At 36.3% G+C, this 24,602-nt stretch overlaps 1 protein-coding gene across 3 annotated transcripts in view; it reads left to right on the top strand.

The window, feature by feature from the left end:
• Positions 1–24,602, top strand: part of LOC109073044 (PDZ and LIM domain protein 5-like) — a 44,827-nt gene that overhangs the window by 15,143 nt on the left and 5,082 nt on the right. Inside the window, exons 4-11 of one of the 3 annotated variants that reach the window (XM_042752285.1) lie at positions 10,618–10,654; positions 13,498–13,514; positions 15,138–15,158; positions 15,263–15,280; positions 15,404–15,582; positions 16,284–16,320; positions 22,857–22,951; positions 24,050–24,224. In XM_042752285.1, the coding sequence (XP_042608219.1) occupies positions 10,618–10,654; positions 13,498–13,514; positions 15,138–15,158; positions 15,263–15,280; positions 15,404–15,582; positions 16,284–16,320; positions 22,857–22,951; positions 24,050–24,224 (579 nt within the window). Of the gene's footprint in view, positions 1–10,617; positions 10,655–10,914; positions 11,292–13,494; positions 13,515–15,137; positions 15,159–15,262; positions 15,281–15,403; positions 15,583–16,283; positions 16,321–22,856; positions 22,952–24,049; positions 24,225–24,602 lie in introns of all 3 variants that reach the window. The other 2 variants (XM_042752279.1, XM_042752292.1) reach the window with 2 other exon arrangements.

The following is a 24,602-nucleotide window of genomic DNA, read 5'->3' as shown; positions in this document are numbered from 1 at the left end:
TTGACATATTATAATGTTTGGCAATGAAATAGACATGTTTCCTGTCTGCTGCACAGCAGTGATACTGTTTGTTTTAGTATGGGTTATCAGGTTATGTTGTGGTTCAGGTTTAGTTTTACCTCTTTTGGCTTCCTATTAAAAATGTTTTATGTGTTATTTGTAATTACAGCAGCCTGCAGGTAATGGGTAATTTTATTCATTAAATGCTTTTGCGTGAATCGTCGAGAAGTAAACAAAGAAGCAAGACACTGCGATACCAGAGGTTTGAATGTGTTGGTGTGTTGATGTGTGTGTCTGTGGGTCTTTTAAAACTAATGGAAGACACTGAGGTTTTACTGCAGAAGTGCTGTGGAAATGCCAGAATGGGCTTCAGCTGCAGTTACGCTGGAGTTTTATAGGCTTTCTGTTGATTCTCACAGATGACAGTAGATTACACAGAGAGAACGAGTTAATTAAAAGCACATGCAGTGAATGATTTTTTTAAATTGATTTTTTATTATTATTTTGGTTTGTGTTCACTGTGAGAGAGCCAGTGTCACTGCTGTAGTTTATCTCATTTACTGTGACCTCACACAGATGCTCATATCAAGTCCATTTCTAATGCTAATTTCTGTTTGAAGTTATTGATTGGTTTTCCATGTCATCCATTTATATTTATTTACTTACTACTACATTTATTTATTTACTTACTAATGCATTTATTTATTTTCCATGAGGCCCATTTATTTGTTTGTTTATTTATTTATTTGTTTTTCACGAAGTCATTAATGTTTATTTACTTATGTACTTATTTATTTAGTAAATAAATAAATGAAGTCCATTTAATTATTTTATTTATTTATAATGTTAATTTCTTAAGGGTTTTATACCTAAACATTCATAACTTGACAATTTGTTTGTTTTCCATGACATCATTAATGTTTATTTACTTAATTATGTACTGTTATTTAGTAAATAAATAAATGAAGTCCATTTATTTATTTATAATGTTAATTTCTTAATACCTAAATATTCTTAATTTGACCATTTACACCACCTCTCTGACCCTTAAATTAAATATCTTAATTATTTAAGCTGTTTTTGCATCTAAATTTAAATGGGAAATTTAAAAGTTTTTGCCAGTTGTCCCATTGAAAACCTTTTTTTCCCTTTCAGTCGGTCACTCTTGACATCACGTCGGTGACCGATGAATTTGGATCTCGCTTAGAGAGACCAATCTACTACGAGTGTAATCTAAACAAGCCAATGCACATTGGCATGTGATTATTGCATCCAGCTGCCACTGATCACGGCATGAGCATTAAAAGGCAGCAGGTGCAATGCATACCAGCTTTTCGCTTTAGTGCCGAGTGACAATATCGTTCTGCTCCTACCAAACTGATTCATGTGTGACGAGTTCTGCATGCTCTAGGGAGCTTCTTGTGTTGGCAGATGGCACTTCAGCGCACTTCAGGCTGCACTACCCCCTGTTTTGCTGCACACGGCCATTTCCCCTGTGCGTCTCAGCACTTAAAAGAGCATTTCCCTGAAAATAACCTATTTCTCTAAAAGAGCTTACATGGGTGCGTCTTTGTAAAGACGACAGATCGTGTTTTTAAAGAGGCCATTTCGCCCGTGCGTTTCTGGATGCGGTTATTACCTGGCGCCGGGTGATGGTCATGATCGCTGCCTCACGTGTCTGGGCATTAAACACGCTGAGGTGGTGTTCACGGATGAGTCATGTTCCCATTGCTGGAAGATGACCATCTCGGAGCTGCGGGCCAGGCTCCGTTTCCTCTGGAGCGATTTAGTGCTCGTCCTGACGGCTGTAGCATGGGTGGTTTGAGGGTTACAGTGGTGGCAAACACCTCGTGGAACCAATCCTCGGGGGACCATCACTCCACTAGCGCTTCTCAACCAGCGCCAAAGGAATGCACTGGGCCCTCTTCAAAGAGTGTACCAGCGGTATCCTTCGGTGCTTCTCCCGACGACCAGATGTCGAACACTGAATCAGAGGGAGAGCTCTCTGGAGAGGAAGATTTGGCTGTGCTGCCGCCCTCTGGGGCGGTGATAAGGCCTGAATCGGATCCAGAAGGCCTGCTCGTCACCAAGGGCAGCCCTCTGTGTCCACCCCCGCGCCGCATCCACATCAGCCTCCAGCAAGCGGTGCCATGGAGCTGGGTGTAGGCAGGCCACCCCACCCGTCCTGGCCCCTCTTCAAACCTGGCAGTGAGTGGAAGAGCAAAAAGGGGACGGGGGCGACCCAGAGAGGGAGGAAGCTGCTCTTTGGGGGATGGTAAAGACACCTCTCCCTCCCCCGGAGGAGGGCTGGGTGGAGAATCTGGAAAATCTTGATGAGAGAGTGGTTTTCTCTGTTCCTTGGGACCTGGGAGGGCATGGAGAGTCACAGATGGACCAACACTGGACCACACTCACCCTTCTCCATTGCCAGCAGGAAGCAACGGGCTGTTCGAGAGTGTCAACAAAGGCCCTGCTCACGCACCCTCTGCTAACCTGTGGAACCAGGTAAACGTTGCACCGCACATCCAGACCCCTCTTCGGTCTGCTCACAAGCTGCCCGAGTTGGGTCTCTGTGTTCCACCTTGCTGCCCCACTCCGGGTATGGCAGTGGTTCCACTGGTCCCGCTTGCACGGTATGCAGGTGCCTTGCTAGAGCCACCCAGCCTCCCTCGCTGGCTCCTGCAGACCATCAGCCTCGGCTATTCGACTTAGTTCTCCCGGCATCCCCCCAAGTTCAGTGGCATCCGCTTCACGACAGTAAAGGTGGCCAATGCTCCTGTCTTGCGTGCGCAGATCGCAGTGCTACTGGTGAAGGATGCGATAGAGCCGTTCCCTCCAGAAAGTATAATTACGGGGTGTTACAGCCCCTGCTTCCTTGTACCCAAGAAAGGCAGTGGGTTACGACCAATCTTGGACTTGTGTGTCTTGAACTGGGCCCTTCACTGGTTACCGTTCAAGATGTTGACGCAGAAACGCATCTTCGGGTGCATCCGTCCCTGAGATTGGTTTGCAGTGATCACCCTGAAGGATGCATACTTTCATGCGTCGATCCTTCAGCACCACAGACCATTTCTATTGTTCGTATTTGAGGGACGTACATATCAGTACAAGGTCCTGCCCTTCGGGCTGTCCCTGTCTCCCCGTGTCTTCATGAAAGTAGCGGAGGGGTCCGTACTGTTGACCCTGTCGCTTCTCCTTCTTTCCCCTCGGCAGCCAGACGTAGTGGAACGTCCGGCGCCAGGCCTTCACTCGATAAATCCTTGAGAACTTGTGGAATGGTTGGATTGATTTGTTAGATTTGTGTGGATTAAGTTGTTTGTATATTGTGTAAAGTCCACGGTATAGCCTCAGAGCCCATGTTTCCCCGCCAGACTGGAGCTTTGGTAGGGATCCCAATTCGTTGGTCACCGACGTGAAGTCGAGAGTGACTGACTGAAAGGGAATGTCTCGGTTACGTATGTAACCATCGTTCCTTGAAGGAGGGAACAGAATTGTCACATCCCGTCGCCACGGCTGCTGTACCACCACTGAGCGGCCGGGTCACCGGCTCAGCTCCTCAGCGAAAACCTGGTATGCGTTGCACCTGCTGCTTTTTTATGCTTATGCTGTGATTAGCAGAAGCTGGATGCAATAATCGCATGCCAATGTGCATTGGCCTGTTTAGTTTACACTCAAAGTAGATTGGTCTGTCTAAGCGAGATCCCAATTCGTCGGTCACAGACGTGACGTCTCTGTTCCCTCCTTCAGGGAACGAGGGTTACATACGTAACCGAGACGTTCTTGTTATAAGCTCAGACTTCACTAAATTGTTTGATCTGTAGATAGGATGTGTAGATATATTAACATATTATTTTTTATATAAATATAACATGCATATGAGCGCAGGTGTAATATGTGCTCTAATGACATTAGAGACACTATAGGAAAAAAGCCGGGCCTCTAGAAATACAAATAAATGGGAGAAATCATTGCTTTGTAATTTATTATAAACTGTGCAAGCATAATTTATAATGCTATTGTCAGATTTGCCTGTTTTGATGTTTTCAAACATATTTTACAGTCAGTTTTGGAGATTGTGGTCTAGTAGACAGGAGATGTACTTGCTGTGCTTGTGCTTGTAACCTTGCTGTGCCTTGTTGACATGTGTTGTGTTTGGAGGATGTTTAAATTTGGCCGGTCTGAGACGCTGCAGGCTTCTGTTTCCACATTAATGAACTGAAATGAGTTTATATCCACTGAAATAACAATGAAAGTACTTAAGGGAAAAAGAATTGTGAAATTTCAGTGCTGTATTTTTGCCCTTGAACGGCCTCTCTCAAAAGATTGAATCACGTAATCTAAGCTAAACAACAAATCATGTCAGCTTTACGAAAACCTGTAATTCCTTATTCCCTTTTTGTGTGTGTGTTCTTGATTGTGTTGTGTGCATTTTGATTTTGTGTTACGGTTCAGGTTTGATGTTTGTTATGCCACATCCAAACACACAAATGATGATCGCTGGTTCTGAGCGCTTAAACACACAGACGAGTGCCAGTTCCTCATCAGAGCGCAGATTAAACTGACCACACAACTTCCTAAACACAAAATATGTCAAACAGCATCAGATTCAACCATTCACAGCAGGGTTGAATGCAGGTTACTTGATTAAATGGGTTTGTGGGAGGTGTTTTGATGACCGATTGGAGGAAATGTTTAGCTTGATTTAATTAAACCAGCTAAACTCCAACCCAAACCACTTTTGCGTAAACATTGTGTAATATCAACAGGTTAATAAAGTTCATTTAAACCAGTTAGTATCGAGGGAAAGAGCTTATTTTAGTCTGCTGACAGTCTTCATCACATAGTATGATTTTTTACTTTTTTACTTACTTTCTGCTTTCACGTCTGTAACTAATTTAATTTTTTATTTTTTTTTTAATATGATTTTCCTATAATCATCTGATTAAAATTTAATTTAAATTAAACATGACCAGGGATACTAAATTAGATGAAGGAAAATCTTCTGCAAAATCTGGATTTTCTGAAAAATGTATCAAAATAAAGTGAGTTTCACTGAAAAAAAAAGATGCTTAACTTTTTTTTTTTTTTGGTGGTTGTATATTTTATATTTTTGATAAATATGTTTTAATTTTTTTTAACACTTTTTTTGTTTATTAATGTAGTAAATTCAATTAATCATTTTTTTTCAGTGTTATTTAATTATTATTATTATTATTATTATTATTATTTTACAGTATATATATTTATATATTCCTAAGTGAAAATAGTAAAAAATAAATCCTACACTGAAAAAAAATATATAAATATATTTTCAATCAGAGATTTCTGGTAATTTTTTTTAACAACAGATACATAGACAATAGTGACTGGTCCAGCATATAACAAATTTTGAAGTAGAAAAACTGAAATAGTATTTTCTTGTAAGATGTACTCCAATAACATTTTTTTACTTACAAGTTTTATTTATTTGTTTTTATTTACAAAATATTTTTTTACAGTGTGGTAAATTGTAGACATCTTTAATTAGTATTAGATGAATCTGGGAAAATTATATCAAAATATAAATAAATAGCACAAAAATATAAAACACTTTGTGTATTTATTTATTTTCATAATAATCAGCACTGACAGTAATGAATGAATGAAGCAGAAATAATACTGTGCATTTATTTTTAACATTATTATTAATATTGTTCAAGTTCCTCTGACTTTCTCGCCAGATGAACTTGTTTTTGACTCTTGCAGATCTGATTTAGGACTGTTAACACTCTTTTGTCCCAAATGTATGAAACATCATTCAGAAAGTAAAACAGTTTGGACATTTAGACTCAGATGCAGTGAGAACACAAATGTTTCTCTCTAATTCATCTATTCTAACTGATATTTCATTAGCTAAATTTGTAAACGATAAGAAACGGAGAGAGACCGAACCAGCAAAAGATGCCAGAAAGAGATCGGCTTGCGTTTGAATGTGTACTGTATTGTTTATTTTGAATCTACATTCAGAGTGGAATGCTAGCTTACGGTGCAGTACACAGTGCAGTGAGTGAAAAAAAGCATTATTTGTGAATAATTTTTGATAAATTCACTCAAAAACTGAGGTGCATAGGCTCAGATCAGTGAGACCTATGATCAATCAGTTCCAAAAATACGAAACCAGTGATAACTGAAATAAAATGAGCTGCCAACAGGTTGAATCCAAGATTTGGTGATAATATAGGAAAACAAGAAATATATAAGCAATTTTTGTAAGCCAGTCATTTTTTGACCAGGAACACTGCAAGTGCAACAAGGTAAAAATCCTTAATGGTACAGAAATTACTCTATTTTTTTTTTTTTGAAATAAAATGGGGGAGGGGGGGAAGCTGATTTCCCTATTTTTTTTTTTTGGGGGGGGGAAGCTGTTGCAAAATCAGCATTTCCTCTCTGCTCTAGACTGTGTTAGATGGTCTGTTTGCCCTCTTTTTTTTTTTTTTTGTGTGTGATGTGAAAGCATTAAATTACTCTGTAAACCTCCTGCACTTTTAACTCTGTCTCTGTTTGCATTCTAAGCTCTTAGCTGTATAAAAGTGTAAGCTGAAGCCTGTTTCACCAGAACAACACACACTGTCCTGCACCTCAACACATCCCTGAATGTGTGTGTTGGCATTGTTCACAGGATATCACAGCTGGATAAAACCCCATTTTCCATTAGCGAGATACAGCAGAATAAAAATCACCATTTGGAAGAAAGTTCAAAGTGTATAGTGAAATCTCCACCCTCAGAAATTGTAATATTTCATGGTTTAAAAAAGAATATAATAATGACGATCCTTCATGTCCCTTTGCTCTCTTGATTAATTACAGATATAGTAATGTCTGATTTCAACATATAGTATCTCAAAGGAATAGTTCTGTCATTATTTGCACACCCTCATGTCGTTCCAAACCGATCTGACTTTCTTCTGTGGAAAGCAAAGAATAGGTTTATAAGGAGATATAATGGCAAAATTGCTCTTTTCAATGTAAGTAGGTCCAAAATGACAAAATATATAGAAAAAAGGGTACATTATGGCAGAATATTTATTTTTGGATGAATATTTATTTTGTTGCTTTAAAGCTGATTTGAGTCATTTCTACTCCCTTAGTGTCACTAAATGGAATTGCAATTTCAAAAAGGCTTCCAAAACACTTAATATGTATGATTTTTGGAAGAAAATTCTTGATGCTTCATTATAGTTTTTCAGATCAGCCTACTGGTTTCTGGGTTCTTTAAAGAACCAGTATATAGATGGTCATTTCCAGAACTGTTCAACTAGTTTCCTAGTTCTTTAGAAAACCATGTCTGGTTGTAATTGGAGCCTTAATTTTTAAGAGTGAATTTTAAGCCATTTTTTGAGCCCTAGTTAATAAAAGCACAAAACTAAGGCAAATGCATTTATGTGATTAAAACACTTTTAAAAATAATGTTTTTTATTGCCATTGATGGTTTCCTTATGAATCATCAATACCAAAGAATGTAGTGGATGATGGTAGACAAAAAAATCCCACAGACTTGCACTAAAGGAGGAACTGGTGCCCGGATCTACAGACCAGAATATCACAGAAACTTTATGATGGACCAGTAAGAAACCACCAAGCAACCATCCAGAAGACTCTAGCAACCACATAGTGAATATAGACAAAATGAGTGTTTTTCAGATTTTATTCACTTTTCAAAACTAAAACCAAAACCATAAAAACAATAACAGTAAAATAAACTTTAACTGAAATAAAATAAACTATTAAAAAAGCTATAAAAGTATTTCAATTATACTAACACAACGCTGGCTTGTTGTCCCAGCTAACAAAAATATGTTCTAAGAATATTTTGCTAACGTTTCCATTAACATGTTATTTCTGTGAATGTTCTGTGAATGTTTAAAATGTCCAGTTTTTAGCTTTTAAAATGTTTTTTTCTTGGTTATGCGAATGTTAAGGGAACATTCCATTCCATCATATTACAAACATTATTGGAATGTTACTTTTGATGTTTTTTGAGCGATCTAACACAAGTAGTAACATTTAAAAAAAGGAATAATAAAAAACGAATAGGTACTTATTTTGCTTATTTTGCTAAAGTAACTCTTTAGCAACTGTTAAAAAATATGCTCTTTATTGTACGGATGTGTGTAATTTGAATTTAAATGCACTACAATGGCCATGTTGTCATAGTTCTCTCCCGTGGCCTTATGGGATAGTAAAATGTCCACTGAATCCACACTCCACATCTCGCCTAATGGTCATCCGGGGACTTTTATTTATTTATTTATTTTTTTTTTAACTCTTTTTCAACTATGTATTTGTCAGCTGCATCCCAGATAACTCTGAACGAACATTCTATTAGTGTTACTGGAAGAACATTTGTTTGTAACTTTGAGAAAACCTTGTCCGAACATTAGCCAAAGTTCTTAGAATCTCCCCCGTTTTCTGGGATAGAGTATGTTTCTGGCGAACACACACACACACACACACACACACACACACACACACACACACACACACACACACACACACACACACACACACACACACACACACACAAAGCTGTTCATTTGAGTGTAGTAAAATGGTCTAAGGAGTTTAAGAATGTAAGAATGACCTTCTTTGTTTATCAATTAAACACTATTAACTTAATAAACAGTTACACATGTAATTTAAGATTTACTCTCATTGCAGTTGTTGCATATGTGGGTATTTTTCTCATTATGTGTGTGTGTGTGTGTGTGTGTGTTTTCTCTCTCATTTTCTGTCATTATAATAGCATGAAAATGTTGTAAGAATCTGTGTGATGCTGATGCGGTTAATTTTTATTGTCTTTTGACGTCATTTCTCTGCATTTCTCTCGTAGATTGAAGTAATTACCTACAAATTATCTGTAAATATGCTGTGTGTTAAATATTAATCATTACTTATTTAAATAACTTCTGCCAGTTACGCCACGTTTGTTTCAGGATTCTTTGATGAATAGAAAGTTCTATTCATTAAGTTTATGAAGTCTATTAAGTTCTAAAAAGGCTATTTTAATATCTGGGTTTCATTTGACTTATTATTTAATTCCATACAAAATATTGGCTCCTTAAAATAGTCTAATTTATGATTATTTAGATTTTTGCTGGAAGGATATTTAAAGACTGGATGTCAAATCTGATAAAAAGGATTCAGTTAACAAAGTAAAATGAATTAAATCTTGTTTCTCTCTCTGGCATTGTTCTGCTGGTTTTCTGAGTCCTGTGGATCTATATTGAGTGCACTGAGAACAGATTATTGGCTCATAACTGCAGCAGTGTGAGTGCTCATGACCAGATCAGCAGTGCTAAACCCGTCCCGACCCACTGGATCTCACTCTAAAGACCTCTGCAGAGGGATACGCCACCTTCTTATGAACCCATGATGGCCACGTGTGTGTGTGTTTACTTAGAAACAAAGATGCAGAGGCTCCACATATAGCATGTGCTTACATCACCTGTTATACAACACTCTCATCTACACAAGATGTGTGTGGCTATATTTTAGGGACAAAATTGCACCCAGAAGCTTAATCAGATAAAACCTCCCTTTGGGAACATCCTCAAAGGTCAAAATGATTCATAAACAAAAAAACTAAGACATGTGTGAGATTGTTGTTGAAGTCTCATCTCAGAGATGGTAACTGATACTCAAGCACTCTGCCAGCCTCTCAACACACACACACACACACACACACAATAAAAAAAATAAGGAAAGTGTGAGATTGTTGTACTCTGCCAGCCTCTCAACACACACACACACACATATTGTGAAATATTATATATACAGCATCTTTAGTCCAGTCTTCAGTGTCACGTGATCCTTCAGAAATCATTCTAATTTGTAGATTTGCTGCTCAAGAAACATTCTTATTATTGTCAATGTTGAAAACAGTTGTGCTGCTTCATATTTTTGTATTTTTTATGCTTTCTACCATTCACAAGTGACAGTAAAGGCATTTATAATGTTACAAAAGATTTCTGTTTCAAATAAATGCTGTTCTTTTGAATATTCTATTAATCTAAGAATCCTTCCAAAATTGATAATAATAAGAACCATTGTTAATAATTGAGCAATAATCAGCATATTAGAATGATTTCTGAAGGATCATGTGACACTGAAGACTGGAGTAATGATGCTGAAAATTTAGCTTTGATCGCAGGAATAAATTACATTTTAAAATATATTCAAATTGAAAATACTTATTTTACATTTTAATAATATTTCACATTATTACTGTTTTTACTGTATTTTTGATCAAATATGTGCAGCCTTGGTAGTATAAGAGACTTAAAAAAAAAAAATCATAATTATTCCACATTTTTGACCACCAGTTTACAGTTTAAAACCAAACCTGACCTGGAGTCTTGAGGATACAAACCTAATTCCGTTCTTCCCTGCAGGTGAAACAGATTCAGAACTGCTCAACTCAACAAACTTCCATGCGGTTGTTTCGTGTCATTATGAATACAGGCCTATGATTTTACTGCAAATCACAGTTAGACATTCCCTGTGTATTGCCATTGCCAGCTTTAGATGTGGTTACAGCAGACTCATTAATGTTTTTGTCCATTGTTTATGTTCCAACAGAGCTTCCAGTCTTCCAAAACCAGATGTGGCACTAAAGGTATGAGATTTACATAGACATACAGCCAGCCAGTGTGCACAACTGGAGTATTGTGAATGGATTGTGTGTGTATATGTCATTATTCCCCTCTGAGACAGACACACAGCTATATATGTATGCACAAGTTTTAGTTTTGCATGTTTGTAGCAGAAGTGTGCCTGCTGTGTTCCGTTACCTGTCTTGAATTGTTAGAAGTCACTGTCATACAGTTGCTGTTGTCGTTTTGTTTGAGTCCTGCATGTGCTTCTTTTCATATTTAGGATGATTCTGTGGAAATCATCAAACCCGTTCCCATGACAACCTCTATTCCATCTTCCTATGACATCACAAACTCCACCCACATCACTTCATCCTCCAATAGGAGCACCCGTCTGTTTGGAGGGGCGGGGTCACCACACATATCCTCCATTCCCTCTGATGCATCTGCTTTTGCACCCGCCTCCTCAGCTCAAAACCCTAATACACAGGATCCGCACACGCCTACTGATGGCTCACCCAATCATCTACCAGTGGTGCCCCGCCCTTCAGTGTATAACACGCCCATCAGTCTCTACTCCAATGAGAATGCCTGTGAGGTTGCCATGGGCCAGAGGCGGGGCCTGCTGGAAAGCCAGGGTGAAAGCTCTCAGCTGAATGGGTAAGAATTTGATTGACACTTCAGTGCTCCACCCACCCCATAACCACAGAGCTCAATCAAACCTACCAACCCTAAGATGACGTAAAGATGGCTCTAATATTCCAGAATTTTCTTTCATACACTGAAGACACTGGCAGCATGTCTCTGTATCTCTTTATACGCAGTGATGTATGCAAGATTCTGTTCGTGTGTCAGGGGCTCTGATGTTTGCGTGTATATTTAGCTCTGTGTAATGCTATCTGTTGTGTGTTTTGGTGTGTGTGATGTTAAGCTCAGATGTATTTTGTGTGTGTGCGAACCTCCCTTTCTGGGTTTCATATTTTAATGATAGTTATAAAGTGCTGATTGACATTATTACGCAGAAGAACTATGTGTCTAATTACACATGCCAATGCACACATGTATTCTGAGAATCAAACACACACACGTCTCATCAGATCAGTGTGTTTGTTGTGATGCATTTTGTTTGTTTCTGTGTGCTAAATAACTTTAATAGTATAATATCACCATGATACCAGCGCAGATTAGAGTTTAATCACTCAATAAATCCGTTCTGCTTCTCGTTAAGTGTTTGGAATAGCAATATACTAGTCATGCTGCTATTTTTGCAGTATATGTACATAGTATGCATGGGATATAATCTGCTATGAGTGCCAAAAAATGCAGTATGTACTGCCCAGTATGCTAGAATTGAATTCTGAACATAATATTTGTTAGATGCCTGAACGCTGTGTCTGAAAAAAGGAGGAAAATATTAGAGATGTGGGGGAGAAAACTGATGAAAACCAAATGCTTCTCGTCATACTATGCACTCATCTAATGGTTTTTAATCCTCCCTCTCCTATAAACTCTGATAAATCCTCCTCATTATCCTCATACAGCTGTACATTATAGAGTCAAATCAGTGCCAGCACTGTTTCTATGATTTTTATAGGCAATTGTTGAGAAAACATATTTCTCCTTAATGCAGCCCAGTAAGTGCTTGGTTTTGGATAATGTATTTTGTTTGAATGGAAAGAATTCTTCTGGATTAAGTTTGTTTTTTTCTTTGTCGACTGACATGGTGTTTTTAAAGGAATAGTCCACCCTTGTTTCTTCATTGGAACAGATTTGGAGAAATGTAGCATTGCATCACTTGCTCACTAGTGGATCCTCTGCAGTGAATGGGTGCCGTCAGAATGAGAGTCCAAACAGCTGATAAAAACATCACAATAAACCACAAGTAATCCAGTCCAGTCCAGTCCATTAGTTAACATCTTGTGAAGTGAAAAGCTGTGTGTTTGTAAGAAACAAATCCATCAAGGCGCTTTAACTTCAAATTGTCACTACTGGATAAAATACAAGTTTATAATCCATAATAACACTTCCTCCAGTGAAAAAGTCCATACCCTTTCATTCTCTCACATCAATATACACTCACATGTTTTTTAAAAGTGTTTTGGGCTGTGTTGGCTTGTAAATGGTGCTTGATCCGTTAAATAATTGACATTAACTGAGTGGACTGGACTGGAGTGGATTACTTGTGGATTATTGTGATGTTTTTATCAGCTGTTTGGACTCTCATTCTGACGGCACCCATTCAGTGCAAAGCATCCATTGGTGAGACAGTGACATAATGCTAAATTTCTCCAAATCTGAGTGTGAGTAAATTTTAGTTTTTTGGTGAACTGTCCTTTTAATGGCTGATGCTGATATCAATATATAGATAATGCAATTAAATCATAGCAAATAACTAAATAATGTGCACAAAATTGCTTTGTTTTACACAATATTTAATAAAAACTCAAAGAATACATTTGAAAACAGGAAATGTACACAACCCATTGACAGAGCTTGGGACTGACCGGACTAAATATTAATATTTTATATTTAAATATTATTAATATTGACCTTTATTTACCTATTATATATTGTACTGAAAATTGTTCTGGTCACTGCATAATTACTAGATGTAGATACACATTTAAATGAGCTGTTAAGTTTAATAATTCCTCACTTGACAGCATTAGCAACAGTAACTAAGGGACGGTGCTTTGTTTAACACAAAGTGACTGAAATTCTTTTTTCATTCTTTATTGTGTGTGTTTGTTTTCAGCTGTTGGTCTGTCTCAGAGGGCTGCAGGAATCAGTGTTGTTTGAATTCAGCCAGTGATGAGATGATTGTGTGTTTAATGGTTGTTTTTCTCCTCAATGTGCTTTTCAGCAGCTGACTCCAGCCACAAAGTCAGTACCATATTGATGCTCCTTTCATTCTCTCTCTCTCTCTCTGTGTGTGTGCTGTAAATATTGCTGTGATTTGTAGTGAAAGCATTGTTTTCCAGAATTCCCTCATCTAACCTCAACTTTGAGAGTGTTTTGCTTTTCTTCATGGATACAATACTGTGAAGAAGCACTAAGTATTAAACTTTAATCCAATGTAATTTACATTGTGCTCGAGATACTTTTAGGAATACCATGGTACATACTCAAAAGACATGGTACTTTTCCTGTAATTTTACACCTTCAAAAGGACTTTGATTGGAATCATAGTTCAGTTATGGTATCAGATGGTGATGCTATTTTAATATGCATATAAATAATATACTGAAGGATCACCATGTTCATGTAGCCTGCTAGGATTTACATGCTTAGCTTTTCCAAGCACGCTTTTCTACCACTGTGGTGCATGTAAATAAATAAAAAAAAGACCGAAATATTTTATTAGTGTAGTACTGCTGATTAATGACTTTTATAGTAGAGCCCACTCGCAAAGCAAAGTTTTGTGGTTCATTGTTTCTTCTGTTTGTATTGCATGAGTGTGTTGAAGTGAGTTTGACGTGTTATGGCATGTTACTGTATGTTCCATCTGTGAGGTGTTGTATCGCAGTGGTCAGGTAGTCAGCAGTTTGTCAGACACACAGAGTCAGCAGACAAGGCCTGCCAACACTCTTTCGTCACACGGTTCGTCCGCGCTCAGCCTGTCAGCGCTGATTTATTACAGCTTATGAATGCTGTACGTGTCAGTAGGTCAGTACACACGGGCTTCGATACGATCAGTATGTTCCAGACGTGGAAATGTTTTTTGAGAGTATGGATTGATGATTTCAGACGTCCAGATGAGTTTCTTCTCAAGCCATATGTGGCTTGTGTTTTATTCCATGTGCAGCAGCGCCATCTTCTGTGACCGTTTGCATAAACTGCTTAGACTAGTCTTAAAAGTTAGACAATCTATTTTTTTTTTTTATAACTTTTTAAAGTCACTTATATAAAAACTTATCAATCTGAAAGTAAGACTGATACCCATTTGGTTAACTGCTACAGTAGTTAGTCAAACCAGTTTTGTGTAGTGACTATGTTTATGCAACTGGTCTCATGCGTTTCTAATGGGCATTTCTTTAACGACAAATTAGTTTAATTTCCTTTGGAGGATTTTAAAACTCAGAAGCTTATGTTTCTGTTTAATATTATCTGTTTACCTGAAACACTGACTAAAAGACGGCATTTGAGGTCAATCTTCTTGGATTGTCTTTACTTTTTTCATAAGGATATTTTCCTGAATTTGGTCCAAGAACCTTAAAAGAAGCTCCTAGTGCTTTTTGAATTTGGGTAACCCTGCAAAGCTTGGCCATAATCAAACTGACACAATACCATAGTAAATTAAAATTGCCCAAACTTACTTGATATGAGTCACTACTATAATATAAAAATGACAGAAAGATTGTAAAGGTTTATTAAGAAGTTATAGCATTAACAATAACTGTTATATCCAACTATAGTATTTTGGAAGAAACTGTTTACCATGGTACATTTTTGTCAGGGAATATTTGTTGAATGACAGTTTTTTTGTTTGTTTGTTTTTTTTCATAGTGGTCCTTCAGCTGTTTTTGAGTGAGTACATCTGTAATGTGTTTGCCATCAGTAAAACCCTTCTAAAAGAGAATGAATGAATGAAATGTTTTATCTTTCTTATTCCTTTTTTATGCCTCCTTCAGAAAACCTGCAATGAACAGGTAAAGAAGGAATAACCAGCAGCCAGCAGTGACCTTGTTTCTCAAATGCTGAGTTGCTTTAATTGTGCGTTTGATATGCAGAAGAAGAGACAGACAGTATCTCTCTTTTGTGTGTGTGTGCAGATTTCTTCGTAAACCAATCATAGAGACTGACATTGACTTTTACCACGTCCCGACTCATGGTGATGCCAGCAGGACACGCATCATGGAGGACACAGAGGACTGGTGCCCGCGGACGGGAACTTCACAATCCCGCTCCTTCCGTATCCTGGCCCAAATCACTGGCACTGAATCAGAATTCGGTGAGTTTTTATTTTATTTTTTATTTTATTTTATTTTATTATTGCTTTTTAAATATTATTGTTTTATATGTATTGATCAGGGAAAAATTACTAATTCTCTGTTATTTATTTGGAACATCTGATTTATCTCTTTTAAAAAAATGCTATTCTAGGTTCACTTAATTCATGTAATTATTTTAGATGAATATGCAAAAATGTGGTCATTTTTGATTAAATTCAATTGTATGAAAGAGCACTTTTATGTTTTATATGGTTAGAAAAAATATGACCTCAAAGTTTAAATGCTCCTGAAAATCAACTCCTGGTGGAAGTAAATAAAAATTAAGAAGGCTAAAAAAAATGTACGCATTTTATAAATACTAGGTCTTATTCATAAAACACAAGCAGTACGCATTTCCGTGTAAATCAGTCGTAAAATCATTCTTACATAAATTAATGCATTTAATTCAAAGCAACTTTACATAACAATGGTTTTATAAAACATTTACAGGCATTTGTTCTGCTCATGTTTCATGATTGAGACGCATTGTGTGGAAAACCTTCAATACTGAATTTGAGATTAAGATCGAAATTGACATTTTAAACTGAGAGAGAGAAACAGATGGGAGAAAGCAAGAGAATGAGAATGTCTTTCATTACACCTCTATCACGTGAAAGCTTGTCATATTAAATGTGTTCTGTATCATGTTTATGTCTTTCAGATCACTCACAGGAGTCAGAATCAGCAAAGCCAACAAAGTAAGTTCCACTTCTTGCCAGCTGTTTCGGAGTGTGTGTGTGTGTGTGTGTATTTTATAATCTGTGTGTTTTTTGTTTTTGTGATGATGATTTGTTCAGGTTTTCTCTGAAGGGTGTTTGTGTTCTGTTATTTACCTGTGTGATTTTGGCATCCTGTGGCCTGTTGTTTTGTGGGGTTTCTGTTAAAGCTCTGGCCCTAGTTAACCAGCATGTGCAGATCACTGACACTTTCCACCACTGGGACACAAAATGGTATTTTTCTTTATTTTTTAACAAAAGGTCAGTGAAAGGAAGTGCTTAAAGGGATAGTTCATCCAAAAATAAAAATGTTCATCATTTACTCACCCTCAAGTTGTTCCAAACCTTTCTTTTTTTCTGATTAACACAGAAGAAAATATTTTGAAGATTTACTCACCCTCAAGTTGTTCCAAACCTTTCTTTTTTTCTGATTAACACAGAAGAATATTTTTTGAAGAATGTTAGTAATATTTGATGCAGTTCATTGCTCATTTAGACAAAGTATTAAAAAATGCATATGAGTTTTTGGTATCACTTAAATCATTTATATATAATGCATTATAAAAGGAGTTTTAATGCATTTGTTATGCCTTGTAACACACCTTATAATGCATTTTATGATCTTGTTAATAATTTAAGCAGTTATAATACATATCTATTCATTGTTATACCTTTAGAAAATATAATGCATTAAAACACATGACAAACAAACCTTGAAATATTAATGGATTTTGACTTGGGTTAAAGTTATTTTTGAAAAAATATAATGCATTACAATGTATAATGTATTTAACATAGGCTTTAAGTAAAGGTTTATGAAGTTTTTTGTTGAGTATCATATATCAGCCATTTATGGTTTATATTGTACATATAGTCTGAATATGGAGCTCATACTTGAGGAAGGAAAAATACGCCTACATTTTATTCATAGTCCCAATCTGAGAGTTATTCTGTTAATCTTGCGCTGTTGTTGGTTTGCTGTTGAAGTTGTCGTGTAATAACTTGTCTTGTTTTGTGTGGGTGAATTCATAGTTTGTGAGGGTTCCTGACTTTGTTTTCCAAAGAAAGGCATTATTATTATTATAATTATTGTTATATAGTATACAGTGTGTGCTGTGTATATTTTATGCTTATTAGAGTAATACATTGAAGCTTGGTTTGAGACAGAGTTACAGAAGCAAGTTTAACCCGTGTGCAGTGGCGATCTGCATGCTTTACAGTATCTCTGTGCTGAAGACTTCTACAGCTCTTCATACTGTCTTTGTTTCTTTTTTTCTCTCTCTCTCTCATTGGTTGTCTGCGAACAGGGTAGTGAAGATTAATCATAAGATTGGACCCAGATATCTTACACTCAGAGACTGGCACCATGGATCGTCTGCTCAAAGCCTTAACTTCCTCAGCTTGGTGTAGACGTGTGTTTGTGTGTGTGTGTGTGTGTGTGTGTGTGTGTGTGTGAGTGTGTGTGTGTGTGTGTGAGTGTGTGAGTGGATCTGTGTGGGATGTTTCTGTGTTGGAATCTGAAAAGAAACCGTAAAAATATGTCTGAAGTTTACTAGAGGAAACTAGAGGGTCAGAATTGTCACAAGAAACAGCAACATGATCTCTATAAAGTGTGTATGTGTAGATTTAAAGCAGTGTTTGAAGATTCAACATGCAAAACATGCAAACCGCACATCTCAAACTCTTCTGGTGGATTTAGTGATTTTTATTAGTGGCACTACAGTATTGTATTACACGTGTGGCTTGGATCTTATTTAGTTTCTATGATGTTTCAGCTTTTGGTCTTTTGATTCCTATTAAAAGGAACGTTCTGGGCTCAAAACTAGTTAAACTACATACAGCATCTGTCGATCAACACTGAAAATAATTTCACCTCATCTGTCAAACAAAACACAGTGATGCAGCATTTACAGTAATGCACTTCCACGGTGTTCTGTGTTGAAACGTGCAGCTCATATTTTTGTGAAAGTGCTTAATTCTTGTAGTTCTTAACTATTATTTTTGTTTAAATTATTAATTCTTCTGAGTAGAAATGTATCTAGTTAGTTGCATGGTCATGACACAAGTTTTAAATGTCAACAGCTTTATGCATTATTGTTATATTTTCAAAACTGTGTATTTTGATTATTAATTAGCGCTCTATAGGCTTAATTTGTAAGTGCATTACTATAAATCTGATGTTTATTTTCATAAAATTTGATTATTTATACATTTTTATTTTTATTTTCTATGTCGAACCTGCCACAGATGCTGTTTAAACCCAGAATACACTTTTAAACTGCTGAATTGTATTTTATGCTTGAAAACATACTATTTATTTTAATTCATGATTTAATTCCTTTCTTAGTTTTCAGTATGTAGCAAAATAGAATAAAGTGGCCTGTACTTTCTGAAGAATTTCTGCTTTGTATTTTCTTCATATTTGTGTCAGTGTTTCTTTCTGTATGTCCCTCAGTTACTGATTTTAAGCCAAAGTCATGATGTTTAACCAATCAGTTACACCAGTACTGGTAATAATGGACAGGTTAAGCAGATACACACATGTGCTCAATCTAAAACTAGTGGGTTTTTCAAAAAGTGTGTTTTTTGCAACTTTGTGAATATTTTTCTTTTAATTCACAGTTTGCACATTTACCTTTATTCACATTTAAAGCATAAAACATATTTGATATTATTGGTTATTGTATTTTTACATACAGATATGGCTTTAAAATTATGTAATGTGCCCATTAAGACCAGGAATATGTCTTAATCATATTTATATAGGATCAGTTTTGATTTCATGATGATTGAACTGCTGCAGTTTTCATGTGTCGGCACTAGAGAGCAGCACTGAATCTTTCTTCTCAGTAGATAAAAACGTGAGTTTGCAGACAGTGCCGTTGTCACAGGCTTGTTATACTGGTGAGGTGACACAGTGTGATGCCTTAACACATCTTTTAATTGTCCCGCATGGCTCTGTGAAGACTGGGTATTTGACAGAAAACTTGCAGAACCATGCAAAAACCATGCAAAATGATACAGTGTTAATAGTCAGTTCAAAAATGGCCTTTGTAATCAAATTACTAACACTAAACATTTAAATCTTAAACAGTTAAGTAAATTAAACAGTTAAATTCTATCTACCTATGTCTACACACACATACAACACATTCTTGCATGTGTGTTTTATGGGGAATCTCTATAGGCGTAGTAGTTTTTATACTGGAGTGTATACAAACTGTATTTTCTATCGCCCTACACCTAAACCTACCTCTTACAGAAAACTACAGGCAATTTTTGAATTTCATAAAACACTGTTTTGTATGTATTTTAAGCCTTTTGTTTTACGGGGACACAGGAAGTGTCCTCATAAACCATGTTTATATTGTAGTTCCCATGTCATTATACACATTTGTGTGCTCATAAACCATATATACCAGAACACACACACACACACACACACACACACACACACACACACACACACACACACACACACACACACACACACATATGATAAATGATCAGATCACTGTGATCATGTTCACACTGACAGATTTCCTCTGGTCATGGATGTGTGTGATGGAGAACTTCCTGTGTATTAGCTGATTGCTCCTCTCTCATTCGATTAGCCTGCTGTGCTGCTCCACTCTGACTGGATTATTTGCTCTGTAACGAATCTGATTGGCTGAGAGCAGTAATGATCACTTTTATAACTGTGCCTGTTTTCTGTTGTGCCTCTGCGTGTTTATCTGCAGAGAATAAAATCGATTCAGTTATGTCTGCTGTATCTGCTCTTACCATCGCTTATCTTTTTATTTTTCCTATATGTTTACACACAGTTCCTTGAAGAAGGAAGGAAGAGTGTGCAAGCATTCGTCAACAGATGTCTCTTATTCCTTTACTGTATATGGAGGATTATCAGTTTTACTAACAAAAAAGTACCAAAATTTGCTGTATTACTAAAATGGTGCTTTGGACCTGTTGCAAACAAATAAACAGACAAACAAACAAATACATACATACAGTACTGTATATAAATACATGAATGTTATTACCATCTGAATTGAATGTGATTAAATAATAAAAATTAATTTTCAAATTGAAAGTGTTTAGCAATGCAGTTAAATGTGTCTGTGGAATAATGCATTAATTTGAACTGAATTCATTAAAAATGTAAAATAATATACATTATATAATTATACATTATTATTATTATTATTAAATTGTTTTATATACTTTGCATTTGCCAGTAGCTTTAATCAGCTCACTTAAAATATTGAGTTTTGACATTTTTTTCCTCTAATTGCCATTATTAAGTTAGTATCATTGATATGCTATAATAGTTTTTGTTAATATTTAGTATATTAAAGTTTAGTCATTTTGATTTTGTCATTTTTATTACTTTATTATTATTATTTTTAAATATGTATAGTATTTATTATATTTTCATTTGTTAGCTTTAGTTTATTTATTATTAGTTATTTTAGTACTTCAAATGAAAATAAACAACAATTAGTAATGTCTTGGTGACTAGCTTAAATAAAACATGTTTAAGCTTTTTGTTTTATTTTATTTCATTTTTCATGTCATTTTCATTTCATTGTTTTATTTAAAGTATTTTTTTTTCTAAAGGGTTAAGGTTTTAGTTAACGATAATAGCATGCCATACCTATAATGCTGTCTTTATATTTCTAGGTAATATAGTGTCCCAAAAAATACTTAATATAACAAAATATACTTTATTTTATTTAAATATCAAATCATTTGTCCACATATCTGTGTCTCAAATGCTGCAGGATCTTTTTTCTTCAGAAGCTTCACTTTTCTTCATTATTTTTGCTCAGCAGCGTCTTTGAATCAGCTGGTGTTTTGGTGATTTGTAGTGAATGTATGAAGTCAGTTCTCCTCAATTAATTTTCAAAACTAGATCTGTTGTTTTATCACTTAAAACTGTACAAATGTCTTTTTTGATGTTTATGAGTGTGGCTGTTTGTGTTTATGTGAATGTGTGGATGTTTCAGTGTGGAATATCTCATCAGCGTCTATATTCAGTAGAACAGAACGGTGGTCCGTTCAGTTTCTATGGCTGCCGTTTCCATAACATTCAGTCTCCGGGGGCTTGTACTTAGACAGGAGAGACTGACAGAGCACAGTTGTGTGGCAGAGAATCGGGGTGGTACGGTGTGTGGGTATGAATGTGTACATTTGTGACGGCCACCCAAGGTTTCTAGATGCTCAGAGCCAAACTTCTGTCTTCCTGTCCATCAATATTCACTTTCTGCCTTACTAAATTTAAGCTGCTGGACAGCACAACCAGACCTGCTGTGTATTTAATGAGTGTTATGATGGAATGTCTGTAGGTACAGTAGAAATGAGCTGTGTTTGGCCGTGAGTGTGAGCTGTGTGTGGCTTTGGCTGTTTACAGTGGAGCACTAGCATACTGCATACTACATATTGCATACTTAAACATGATGTGAACCAGTTTGCTGTATGCAATGATTAAATGTATATTTCACCCAAAAGTGAAAATTTTCTGAAAATTTACTCACTTGCAGGCCATCCAAGGTTTATATGAGTTTGTTTCTTCATCATAGATTTGGAGAAATGTTTCATCCCATCACTTGGTCACCAATGGATCCTCTGCAGTGAATGGGTGCCGTCAGAGAGTCCAAACTTCACAATAATCCACACCACTCCAGGCCATCAATTAATGTCTTGTGAGAAAAAAAGCTGAATGTTGTCATAAACAAATCCATCAAGACATCCATCACTTCTGGACAAAGTATCCATATAACCCATACTCCAACTCTTCCTCCAGGATTGTCCTCTCACATCAAAATCCACCCACATATTTATTTAGAGCTGTTTTGTGCTGTTCGTGTAAACAGTGCTTGATCTGTGCATATTTCTCTCCTGATTCAGACAAGACGACTTTTCACTGGAGAAAGCATCTCTTCTCATATTTTAGCTGGAAGCAACGGTTAAAAAACATCTTGATGGATTTGTTTCTACAAACACGCGGCTTTTGTTTCACAAGATGTTAAGTGATGGACTGGAGTGGTGTGGATTACTTGTGGATTATTGTGATGTTTTTTTAGCTGTTCAGACTCTCATTCTGACGGCACCCATTCACTGCAGAGGATCCATTAGAATTTTTTTTTATACAGTTTTGTAATATATATATCTTAACATCATAGTTTTCAGTCAAGAATGAGATACAAATTTGAACAGTAGTTTAAATTAAAGTCACATATACAATGTGTCATATTGAGTAGACATTTCATAAATTTGAATTACACTTAATAATCTTTTGTTTGATTTTGAGGCAAACATGTTTTTCTCATGTCAATTTCTACGTTTCATAAGATTTACACAGTACTGCACATCATGTGACTCTTGCATGCATAGAGTTCAAATACAGTACTGCACACTGTGTACATACTGCATACTGCTTTCTCTAGCACTCCTCTTGTCTTTTCACTTATAATTATGTCTCTCTCTCTGTCTCTCTCTGTGTGTGTTTGGTCTCTCAGTGAGGAGCTGGATGATTCTCAGCCCAGCGCTCATGTCACCTGTCCTGTTAAGACCATGATCAAAGCATTGGGAACGCCTGTCAGAAACACATCAGGTAATATCACCTCCTGACTGAAGATCCAGTGTCTATCCTGTCTACATACTGACCACAGCACTGTGGCATATGATATCGAACTGTAGATACACTACATATCTAAAGTTCAGACCAAGCGGCAACCTCCCGCTCCATCTCTTGAAACCAACAAGGAAGTGATTAAAACTCATCGACTGGCCGCTTGAGGCTCCAAAAGGGAGTCAGTCCCATAGACTCCCCATGTTAAAATGCCCAACTTTACAGCAGAATTTTTTTTTGAAAAAAAATATGCCCAACTTTACAGCAGAAAAAAAATGAGTCTTTGGTCTAAGGCGTGGCCACGTAGTGACAATTTTGCCCTTCCTGACAACTGCCGTTTGAGGGGGGGTGATTTTTTTGTGGTTTTTCTATGTGTGTGTGTCTTACTTTTGTTTAGGTGGGTGTGGCTTCAGCAAATAATTATATTAAGTCTTCAATTCTGCTTCAAAAAATGCTCTTAAAGGTGCGTGGACCACTTGAATATGGTTATCATCCGTTTAAATTATATTAAGTCTTGAAATTCTGCATTATTTTGGTTTTGGGAAATTTATTAAATTTTTATTTCTAATATTATTGTATTAAGTTATTTTATAAAATGAAATAGTTTTTGATGGTTTTAGTTTTGAGTTAATTATAATAATCCTTGTATTAAGAAATTCCCTTAACTGCCATTCCTCTGCTACACATTAAAAAATGATTTTTTGAATTTGTGAATAAAACAAATATTATTGGAGTAGATTTTACAAGAAAATACCTTTCATTCTTTTTACTTCAGAATTTCATGTTTAATTCTGTTTTATTTTCCTCTTCTTTATAATTCATTTCTGAGTGAAAATTTTTCAATGTAAATAATACACCTTTTTTTAGTATAGGAGACTAATTGATATATATGTCATATCTGTTACTATATTTTATGTTTTAGGGTTACTTTACTTAATAATTGTAATACTTAGTAGATCAGATATATTCAAAGCGCACCGGCATTTATAGTATAATAAACTGAGGTAGTGAAGGCACCTAAAGATGAGCTGCAGCTCTAATGAGTGTTTGTGTTTTTGTGTATGTTGGTGTCTTTGGCAGGTCTCATTACTCCCACTTTTGGTGTCATGAGCAACAGTACTCCTTTAGGCCCCGCCTTGGACCATCCCATGCCACGCCCACACCCCAAAGATGAAGCCTCATTGGTCCAGATGGCAGAACACATCCCTGCTGGAACACGCACTCCTGTGTGCGCTCACTGCGACTTGATTATCAGGTACACAAACTAGTATTCAATACTAGGAAATAGTTCATTTTTGCATTTAAAAAATATTATATCTTAGAAGGCTACATAATGCTGCTGCCTACTATTTGTATTGGGATTATGCCTGTGATTTCCTACAATCCTGTCTAGGTAGGCAACTCACTAGCTTTTGGAACAGATGCACAATATAAAAAATGCAAAGAGCAAAATGAATGTGATATCTGAAAACATGGTTAACAACAGCTGGTACTGTTGCTTCCTTGTTGTTGTCAGCTTTTCAATTTTAATCGAACAAATACTGACTTTAACATTTCGTTTTCTCTGCTCCTCTAGCACACTATTACAGGACAGAGTATTCACAGAATCACTAAGTCATTAAAGGATTTGTTC

This window comes from Cyprinus carpio, chromosome A5 (assembly GCF_018340385.1).
Source record: "Cyprinus carpio isolate SPL01 chromosome A5, ASM1834038v1, whole genome shotgun sequence".
Classification (NCBI taxonomy): domain Eukaryota; kingdom Metazoa; phylum Chordata; class Actinopteri; order Cypriniformes; family Cyprinidae; genus Cyprinus; species Cyprinus carpio.
The sequence above is the reverse complement of the archived record's forward strand: the minus strand, read 5'-3'. Positions and strand labels throughout refer to the sequence as shown.